The 10,700-nt window shown below is 40.0% G+C and overlaps 1 protein-coding gene across 2 annotated transcripts; it reads left to right on the forward strand.

Moving 5' to 3' along the window:
• Positions 1–60: 60 nt before the first annotated feature.
• On the forward strand, positions 61–9,154 carry LOC101157703 (myogenesis-regulating glycosidase). 2 transcript variants are annotated; one of them, XM_004072280.3, is made up of 6 exons: positions 61–392; positions 1,068–1,527; positions 4,172–4,703; positions 6,131–6,935; positions 7,028–7,137; positions 7,957–9,154. In XM_004072280.3, exons 2-6 carry the CDS (start codon positions 1,250–1,252, stop codon positions 8,314–8,316), a joined length of 2,085 nt encoding a protein of 694 aa, XP_004072328.1. In that variant the 5' UTR covers positions 61–392; positions 1,068–1,249; the 3' UTR covers positions 8,317–9,154. The 2 variants fall into 2 exon arrangements, with proteins under 2 accessions (XP_004072328.1, XP_020561431.1); XM_020705772.2 differs by lacking the exon at positions 61–392 and adding an exon at positions 440–961.
• The last annotated feature ends 1,546 nt before the right edge of the window (positions 9,155–10,700 follow it).

Genomic DNA, 10,700 nt, shown 5'->3' on the forward strand with positions numbered 1-10,700 from the left:
AAGGGCATTTTGGAAATATTGATATTGAAGTCGTCTCCACTGGCAACTATTGCCATAGCAAAAACCTGAAAAAAGCAAATTCATTTAAAAGCTGTTCAAGGTTAATTTCGTCTGAAAAAAAGACAAAAAATAAGCCAATATGATGTAATTCCTAATGTAAAATTATCTATAACTAACTTTTGCTCATTTGTTTTGTTATTGCCGTGTAATATATGTTCACATTTTTTGGTAGCAATATTTTAACTACATTTCCCAGAACCCCCTGCAGGGGTAAAATGGACGAATCCGCTCTGGTCGTAAAAGTTTGCGCAGCTGCGCAGTGGAAAGTCGCACTCGCAGCTGTGTGGTGTACTGGCACGCCTTGACCTCAGCAACTCTAAAGGAAATATAAGGTACTAAAATGTTCTTTAAAAAATTTTTGAGACTGAAAAACAAATCCGGGACGATTAGCACCTTTTGTGCGCTCCGTTAAGATCGACAGCTAAAACGTCTGTGTATTGTGAACGTCATGACGCGGTCATGAAGGGGTTGTTGAACCTAAACCCAGATTTCCACGACGACTCACACAAACGCACAGCACTCTCGGCTGGTGGCACTGCGTTGATGCTGGAAAATGTGGTTACGTGGAAACTTTACACGTGTTTTATGTGCCATGTTTGTCATAGCACCCTTTATCCGGCTCGTGTTTTGGAGTTTGTTACAAATATAGACAAAAGGTGTGGTTGTGTGTTTGAACCCTGTGTGCCAACAAACCCTGACACACAAACACACACAAAGCACTCAATTCTAGGGTCTTTGGAAGGTGGAGTGATGATAAATAAAATATTTCCACACAGCAAAAAAGTCATTCTGCTTCAAATCTTCAGTTTTTTCCTAGATTATCACATGCAGCAATGAAAAAGCCCTAAAATAACTACAGTATTTACTGTGAAAACAAGAAAACATTCCTCTGGTGCAAAAGGTGACCCATCTCCCTCTTGTGCCTGAAGCAAATGGACTATAACAAAAAAATAAATTACAAAAAAAAAAAATCCCCTAATATTAATAATATCTGTTTTCTCTTACAGGTTGGGGCCCTATCCTCCCACAAGAAAACATGTCAAAGATTTGCATTTAAACACTCCCTCCAACGTCACTGGTGCCAGCGTATGGATTTATTTTTAATTTTTGTGTTTAGGTTCTGTTAGACAGGAAGCGTACTGCTCCTCTTGTGCCAAAACCTCCCCAGACTTCCCTGCTATTCTTCAGCATGTATCAGATTGTCCCCGGTACGCCTGTAGAGCAGCATTTCACAGAAGGATCCCACGGCTCGCCGTTTAAGAAAAAGCGCTCCAGTGAAAGGCGGCCATTGGTCATATCTGGTGTTCTAGGCTGTGTGCTAGGCCTAGCTGCTGTGATCGCATGGTGCTACTACTACATGTCTCTACGCAAAGCACAGCTGCTGAAGAACGAGTCGCTTGACCTGAGAAAAGATGGCTTTGTCATACACAACCAGGGAGGGACCGTTATCTTCACCATGACCTTCAGGTGGGTTTGATGAGGTTGTTATTGTTGATAAATCTGCAGATTTTTCTATAAGATCAATTATCGTATTTTTCGTACTGTAAGTTGCAGACGCCAAAAAATGCATAATAAAGAAGAAATCATGTATAAGTTGCACTTTTGGGAGAAATTTAATAGAGGAATAGATAACAAAAATACACTGATTAAATGCACAATTCACGACTGTAACCAAATTGAACATGAAACAGGAGAAATTGTGTGTTTAGTATATTATTGCAGCAACTGAGCAATTTTTAAGATAACCATAACCTAAAGAACATGCTAACTAGTCAACTAAGCTCTTTAAGTCACTTTAAATCACTAAATTTATTGAATTCTGCATCTTCTGTGTTGCTTTGGAACAAAAACTGATACACGCACCCACGGTGCCCTCTAGTGGTTTTTAGTGAGGAAATCACAAACACATTAACCTATTTATTATTATTTTAAATCACACACAGGTTGCTACGACAGAGTTTTAGGGCCAGTTTACAAAAGAGAAACTTTTTTTAAATTACGACTTTTAAGTTGTAAATCTCATGAATTTACGAGTTTTTTTTCTCGTAGATTTACGAGTTTTTATCTCGTAAATTTACGACTTAAAAAAAAGTGATAGATTAACGAGGAAAAAATACCAAAGTTTTCCGTTTATCAGAGCCTCGGTTGAAAAGGAAATATGTGGTGCCTTTTGTGAAGCTTCCGGATAGGTTTAAAGAAAACAGAGATTGGCGACTCAAAATCAGATTATTTTCAGTGGAGCCGGCTCTCCGGAGTTCGGTGTCAGTAAAGCGGAGTTTCATATGTAAAATAAGGAGCTCAGAGACACGTTTGGGTGTAGAGGACCGCTGCAGCCTTTATTCTCCTTTTCATTCACATAACCTGATGTTCATTTGTCACCTTACGTCATGAACCTGTCATCCGAACACCAATGTGGAAGTAAACAGTGTTCCATGCGCCCACTCCTCCAGATAAAACGTCCCGTTTCAACATAAAACAGTAAAGATGAATGAAAATAGTCTGTTATATTAGCATTTGAACGCTGAAAATGCCAAAAAGTGCTCCTCCTCAGACGGAAGCGTCAGACAAACGTGGAGATCTTGTCTTTGGTGGATGAAGAAAGGATTCAGGTGGACAGCTGCAGGGAGACCGATGGCTTCATCGGGCTACAAAGATCCTGCAAACTAACAATCAATGAATAAAACATTAATAAATCGTAAATCAAACAAATGAGCTTCCATTATCAATAAACATTCAGCTCACCTGTTTAATTGAGTTTAGTCGGTCTGCTCTGCTGCTGCACTGTATGCTCACTTCGACTTTAAACTCGTAAATTTACGAGTTTTTTTCTCGTAAATCTACGACTTAAAATCTCATAATTTTATTTATTTATTTATTTATTTATTTATTTTGGGTGGCCCTAAAACTCCGTCGTAGGTTTCACCAATGGTAAAGCCATGCAAAAAACTGCGATTTACATTCTGAAAAATACCGTACACAAATCTATATTGTGAGCCGTTAAATTAGGTATTAATGAATAAAATCTTGAGTTTTTTTTCTAGATATGGTAGTAAGTCTTTTGTTTGTTTTTATGTTTTCTCCGGATGCCAAATGCAAATGTTTTGTTCATAAAAACAAACAAAAGACTTACTATTTTTATACTTAGAATTCTAGGTTAAATAAAAGGCAAAAGCATGCAGGGATCTTGGCAATGTTTCTTTCTTTTTTTTCTAATCTTATAAATGCAATTTCCTCTTTTGTGTCATTGAAACTTCCTGTGTCAGAAGATTCCTTTGGTAACATGTCAGCTGTTCATAGACTCGTGTACGTTATAAGTTAGATTTCCAGTTTGAAAACTTTACATAAAAGTACAAGAAAATGCATTTGAAGGATGCATTTAGTTTTTTTTCCTTTCAGCTGCTATAGTATAGAAATATATATATTTTTAACTTTTGTTTGGAGATCCTACAATTTATAAAATATCTAAAGATAGTTTATTACAAATCTGCACTGCAGTTATAAAGACCTAATTCTTACTTTTAAGCAAATAACATTAAATGGGGATTAGAACTGTATTACCTTCTGTAATCCAGATTAAGAATCTCATTTTGCTGCAGTGAAAACAAAGCTCTTTGTGCGAGCCAGCTGCACTGAGATAACTTTTCCTGAACACAGCTGTTCCTCTTTGCGTGCTGACCCATATAACAAGATGCCTGTCTGTATTTGCTGATGGAAAACCAGATGAGACAGACACGTGCTTGCACCCTAAGGGGAGGCAGATTCAGTAATGACCCACACAGCTCCAACGGACAGAAATAGTCAGCGCTTGAGCAGAAAAAGAGCCCCTGGTTGGAGGCTGAAACGTTCTTTGTCGTAAATGAGTTTCCATTGTTAGAAAAGTCTAAAGCTGGGGTGTCAGAATTCAGGCTTTGAGGGTCGGTGTCCAACATGTTTTCCAACCAACCTGCCATTGAAGCTCCTTATTGGCTAAACACACCTGATCCAGGTATCCAGGTAAGAGGCAGGCTTTCTGGAAAACCAGCAGGAGGCCGACCCTCGAGGTCTGAAGCATTGACACTGGGCCATTTGTGTTGAGCTTGGCCCTAACTTGTCTTTCCACACTTTGTTCCAGATCTGACAATCTGGATCTGGACTCCTGCTCTAAGGAGAAAAATATTCTCAGCTGCACTCGCTCATACTCAGGAAACCTGAACTTCTTTATCGAGACGGTCCGATCAAAAGACACTGTGATGTGTTACCGGGTTCGCTGGGAGGAGCTGCAAAATAATCACTCAATTGAACACGCCATGGCATACAACGGTTCCCACTGGTATGGAGGGGCAGAAACCGCAGAGCAACACTGGCCCATAAAGATCCAAGGGGAACAGGACCCACAGCCCTTCGTCACCAGTGATGTCTATTCCAACCGAAAAGCTTTTGGGGGAATACTAGAGCGGTACTGGCTGTCGTCAAATGCAACCGCGATCAAGATTAACGATTCGGTACCGTTTCATTTGGGTTGGTCAGAGAAGGACAGAACGCTCAGGTTTGAGGCGCGCTACCAGAACTCTCCCTTCAGACCAGCAGCAGGACAGAGGGCCTTTCCTGAGCTCAGCTACAGAGTTTGTGTGGGGGCCAATGTTGCCTCCATTCACAAATATATGGTGAGTGTCGTCATGGATTTTTAGCAACACCTATGATGATGTTAAACAGATGGAACTTCCTGAGCTAATCTAGTATCTCTTAGTTTATATTTTTTTTTTTTAGTTTGGCAGATGAAATACAGATAATAAAGCTGTCATGGAAAATAATTTTTCAGATCCTCCTATTCAACACTTGTCCATTTGGCACGCTTTTTAATTAGCTGTGTTTTGAGGTTAAGGTTAGAAAAAGGGCCATCATGCTGATTACGGCTGCACGATATGAGGAAAACTCGCGATTGGCAATATTAGTGATCAATATTGCGATGACGATATAACTTGCGATACATGAACAAACAGCAAAACAACCAAAAACATAATTACCATTTCCATCAACAGTTTTATTTAAAAAGGAGTTTGCACAACTTAAAAACACTCCAAATGACCCTCGTCAACATAGGAGGCAAACATCTAACATAAAAGGCGTCCATCCGATTGGTCAAATGCATAAAGGGATTTATTTGATTCATTAAATACTTCAAGCTGCCATAAGATTGTTTTAGCACATTTAAGGTCATCATTAATTGCAGTTTTTGCTGATTATTGCTATATGCTTGATATCGCCATAACGATAAATTTGCGATTTATTGTGCAGGCCTAATCCTGATTAAACATCAGGGCATTTTGGGGGATCTGCTGACTGACACCAAGGAGGAAAGATTGTTCAGTTAAAAAACAAAAAAATAATAGAAAATAAACATCATGGGGGATTTGGAGAGGATTCATATGATGAAAAATGCTAGTTAGCCTAACAGGAAGAGGGAAAATAGTTAGATTGAGTAAACATGGCTCCAAACTCAACCCAACAGATTAACTTAAGGTTGTTTCATGTAAAAAACGGTCAAAAAGCTGAGTAAATGTAATGCAGGAAGGTGTGACACCTGGAATGACAGGCTAAATATGTTCTTCTTTTTTCAGTCATAACAAAAAACTGAGTTAATGATCTGCTTGAAGAAGGTTATGGGTTTCAGGGAAACGGGAACCAGCTGTGATGCAGACGTCAGGCTCATCAGAACTGTAAAATATAATAAGTGCATGCAACTTACAATTGCCTTATACTTCACAATAGATGTATCACACGCATGACAATCACACATTCCATTTTCTGTGACGTATCTTGAGGTGGCCGTACGATTCTCAAGGGAACTGCAAGACACACTTGCTCTCCCTTTAAGATGCAGCCGCTCCTCTATATGACTTTCTTTTGCATTGGTTTCAAAATACTTTCAACAGTAGTGCATGGTTGTTGTTGCTTTTATCTTTAAATTGCTTATGTTAAATGAAGTAAACCGAAGCTAAAAGCTGGTTCATTCCAGTACAGGGGCATGGGACTAAGGCTATTGCAGACATGTTGTGTTTTTCACTGGGTTCTCTTTACGTGTGTCACACAGGTACGGCGGTACTTCCCTAAACCCATTAAAGTCCCTTCTTCTGAGGTTTTTGCAAAGCCAGTGTGGTCCACATGGGCTCTTTACAAGACGGCTGTAAGTCAGGAGAAGCTGCTGCGCTATGCCACTGACATCACCAAGCACGGCTTCAACTGCTCCCATCTGGAGCTGGATGACCGCTACACCTCTGACTATGGAGAGTTTGACTTTGACCCGCAGAAGTTCCCAAATGCCAGCGGCATGTTCGAAAAACTCAGAAAAAAGCAGTTTAAAGTGACACTGTGGACACATCCTTTCATCAACTACGACTCCATCAATTTTGGTGTGGCGGTGGAGAAAGGCCTGTTTGTCCGGGAGCCCAGCGGTGAGCTGCCTGCTCTGGTTCGCTGGTGGAACGGAGTCGGAGGCATCTTGGACTTTACCAACCCAGAGGCCAGAGAGTGGTTTTCCTCACACCTGAGCACGCTCAAAGCTCGCTACCAAGTGGCTTCCTTTAAGTTTGATGCCGGAGAGACCAGCTACCTCCCGCGACATTTCAGCACCCTGATGCCGCTGTCCGACCCCTCCTCCTTCACCCGGCACTATGCAGAGATGGCTCTGCCGTTCAGCGACCGTGCTGAGCTGCGAGTGGGATACCAGAGTCAAAACGTCTCTTGCTTCTACAGGATCATTGACAGAGACTCAGTGTGGGGTTATGAGCTCGGGCTCAAGTCCATCATCCCCACGGTTCTTACCATCAGCATTCTGGGTTACCAGTTTGTCTTACCCGATATGATAGGTGGGAATGCATATCCCAACCGCACTGCAGGTAGGCCAGACTGACACATACTCTCACTTTTGTCTTTGTGCAGGTACATGTTGGTCTAATGTCTGTTTTTCAACATATTTCCTTTACTTTAGAGGGAAAAGATGCTCTTCCAGACAGAGAGCTGTACATCAGGTGGTTGGAGTTGTCTGCTTTTATGCCCGTCATGCAGTTCTCTATTCCACCGTGGGCCTACGACAAAGAGGTGGGTTCTGTAAAACGGATAGAAGTAGGGACAAGAAAAAGAAAAAAAAAGAAAAATTGAATTGAATTGCCTTTTTTAAAATTGAACATTTTTGAAATTGTCAAATCTGAAGTGGATCCACTTCCGTGCACAGTGGTTTCTTGACCTCCTTAACGACCCACTCTGATGAATCAACTGGTTTCTTTAAGCTGCTTTGAATTTTTGGTGTTGTCCTGACAAATCTTTAGTTATAGAGATTTTAGATTTAGGCATTACTTTAAATTTGGTTCAGCTTGGATTCTCACTGGAGTGAGGTCAAACACACTGGATCTTAGTTTGCCTTTTAGTCTTGACATGTACTATCTAACAATGCATGCGCCTTTGGGTTTTTGGTATACGGTAATTTGATTGCATGAAGAACCATGGGTCTGTCTGTGATTAGACTTTAACTTTAAATATACTGCACACACATTTTTTTAGCGCCTAAAACACTTTTGCATACTACTGAATAGAGCTCAGGTGCTGTAAACAAGGATGTGTAGCAGAAAAATGTAAGTAAATAAATCATTAAATAAATTTAGAAGGAAACATCAATTAGACAGAAATTTTTTGAAGAATATTTCAACTTTAGAAACAATCTTCATTTGTACGTGGATATTGTCCATTTTTGTTATGTCCACCAGAGTGCAGTAAAGAAAAACATTTGAAAGGTTTGCTTCTGTGATGGATGTTGTGTTTTGAACAGCAATGGATGAGACTTTGCTGATTCCATCACCTGGTGATTTAAACCATAGTTGATGGGTTTGTGCCAACACAGAATTTGTGCTCCCTCATCTGTAGGTGGTGGAAATTGCCCAGAAGTTCACAGAACTTCATGAAACTCTGGTGACCCCGAGGGTCTTAGAACTGGCAAATGAAGTCCTTAAAACCGGAGACCCGATCATACGGCCGCTGTGGTGGATCGCTAACGATGACGAGGTGGCCTATAAGATCGACTCTCAGTTTATGATCGGAGATGACCTGATGGTGGCTCCTGTGTTGGAACCGGGAAAACAAGAGAGAGATATCTATCTACCTGCAGGACAATGGAGAAGCTACAAGGGGGAACATTTTGACAAAACTCCTGTGTACCTCACTGATTACCCTGTGGATCTGAATGAAATTGCTTACTTTACATGGGTTCCTTTGATCGACACCTGATTGCTTTTACATCCTTCAAATAATTTTCATCCTCGTGTGCCTTTCAGAGCCAAAAGGAAAACCGATCCCTGATTGTATCACCAAGGCTGTCTTTCTCCTTACGAGGCACCTTAATTCTGTAGTTTTAGGCTGTCAGGTGTTCTGTGAGCCTGAAGTAATTAATCTTTCCAGTCCAGGTGGATTACATGTCTGTGCCATAACATTAATCTCATAATCCAATGGGGTTGGGGACTCTCCAGTAATAAATATGCACAGATTTGGATAAACACAGCTGAACATCAGCATCATTCTGGCGTTTTCTGCACTGAGCTGGCAAATCCATGGAAGTAATGCACCATTCAACTGCACTTTACTTATGCTAGAATTTCAGTTTAATAACGACAATAATGCACGGATGTTTGGTCATGTGTTTAGCAGCGTTCTGAGCACAAATAGCTGCTAATATTTTTCATGCAATGATTGTCGACCTGCTGTGCCATCTTTCTATGTCAGTGCCAAAGTAAACAGTCTGTCTGTCTGTCATCTGCTGAAGTTAAAATGCATTGCTCAGGGCAGAAAAAATAAATATTTTAAATTATTTTTATGCACAAGTAAATATGTATTGAACCACTACTTATATTTCTGTGAAAATGTCATACATTAGTGTGCCCTCCACAGCTGCATTGTGAATGTTTTTTGCCTCATTTTTTTTGTCTTGAATGAACAAAGAAGTGTGCGCCTCATGAATCTAAACTTCCTCTCCTACGTTATGATTTACAGAGCGCATGAGTTTGAATGTTCCTGCACTGTGACTGCTGACATGAGAATAAAGGAGAATGAAGCACAAGACTGCTTATCTGAAGAGTTTGCTAAAATATTTTTTTTAAAATACCTCTAGATCTGTGAAAAAACACAACCCTGTCTGATAATAGAAGAACCTAAGAAGTCAATTTTCTGTTTAAGTTCCGGTTGTATGTCTCTATGTGGCCCGGCAAGGTGTACCCCGCCCTCACCAAATAGTAGCTGGGAAGGCTCCAACGACCCTGTGACTCTGAACGGGACTAGAAAGCTTTAGAATATGAATGGATGAAACATTTTGTAGATGTTCTTTTAAACAGCATAACTGAGTTAAAGCTCAATTATGTTTCCAGGAAATTTATAAAAAGAAGATATAGAGTCTAAGTTGACATCAGTAAAAATTAGTAGCTGCAATATCTTTCACAGTCACAAAACAATAATTAAGCACAAGCATAATAAAGCTCTAAAAAGTTTCAAGCAGGACTTGCTGAATTTCTTTGGAAAAAAAAGGATGAATACAACTTTTGCAAACAAACACATTCAGTTATACTGACATATATTTAATGCCAGCATATTTACTGGTCCCAGAAGAATCTAAGATTGAGATCAACTGAAATAGAATTATTCACAAAATAGTTAATTATGCTGTTTATTTCACCATAATGCCATCAGTGTAAAAGTCATGTTGGGAGTCGTGTTCTGAAGCTTTTAACAGCTAATGGGTGAGGTTTCTGGGAATGTAACTTAAAAGATGAATCCCTGTGTGGAAAAAAAACTCCAAGTTGATCTCAGACATTTTCCTTCATTTGTTTCAGGATCACAGTCAAACTTTTCATCTTCATTTATTTGCATTTTACAAGCACATAATATATACTAGAACTGCATGTAGAAATAATCTCCTCTGTTCCAGAAGAATGACAGAAACCTTCAGCTGTATGATAAAGAATTATGTTCTTACCAAGAGGGAAAGTAAACTGTCTTTCTGGGGATGCTGGAACTTATTACTGTAGTACAATCTTCATATCCCACAAAGGGCTTGCAGACATTTGTAGAGAGGGAAGGGTGGATAGAAACAAATGTTAAAAAGGTCAAGCATAATGGCCTTAACTTCTCCGATCACTCTGACTTCCTCCCACAGTCCAAAGACAAATCAAATCTACCCACCGCACTTAAGTAAACACAAAAACACCTTTGTGGAAGCTTGAAATTTTGTTTTGTCACAAAAGAAATTCACTATGTTGAGCTACATATACACATTTACTGACTACACATTTTTTTCACACAACAGCCACAATACATGTTGTTTGTTAAATTAAGTTATTTTAAAAAAAATAAGTAATTTGTCGGTTCAGCAGCTGAGCAAACAAATTGGGGTTGAAAACCTCTAGTGTTGGACAGGTGTTACTGCCGGCTGGGGTCTCACACTGTAGCCCAACAGCTGAAGATCCCTCCCGTGGTCAGGCCTGGCCCTGGAGTCAGTGGATTCCCGTCAAATAAATGTCCTCAAGGCAGAGCCAAGTCACACAAAAAAACCATTTTATTTTGGGTTTGGGTTGAGTGTTGAGGTTGGTGAACCTAAGCGTGTGCTGGCATGTGGGGACTGATTT

The sequence above is a fragment of the Oryzias latipes genome, chromosome 9 (genome assembly GCF_002234675.1).
Source record: "Oryzias latipes chromosome 9, ASM223467v1".
In the NCBI taxonomy this organism is placed as follows: Eukaryota; Metazoa; Chordata; class Actinopteri; order Beloniformes; family Adrianichthyidae; genus Oryzias; species Oryzias latipes.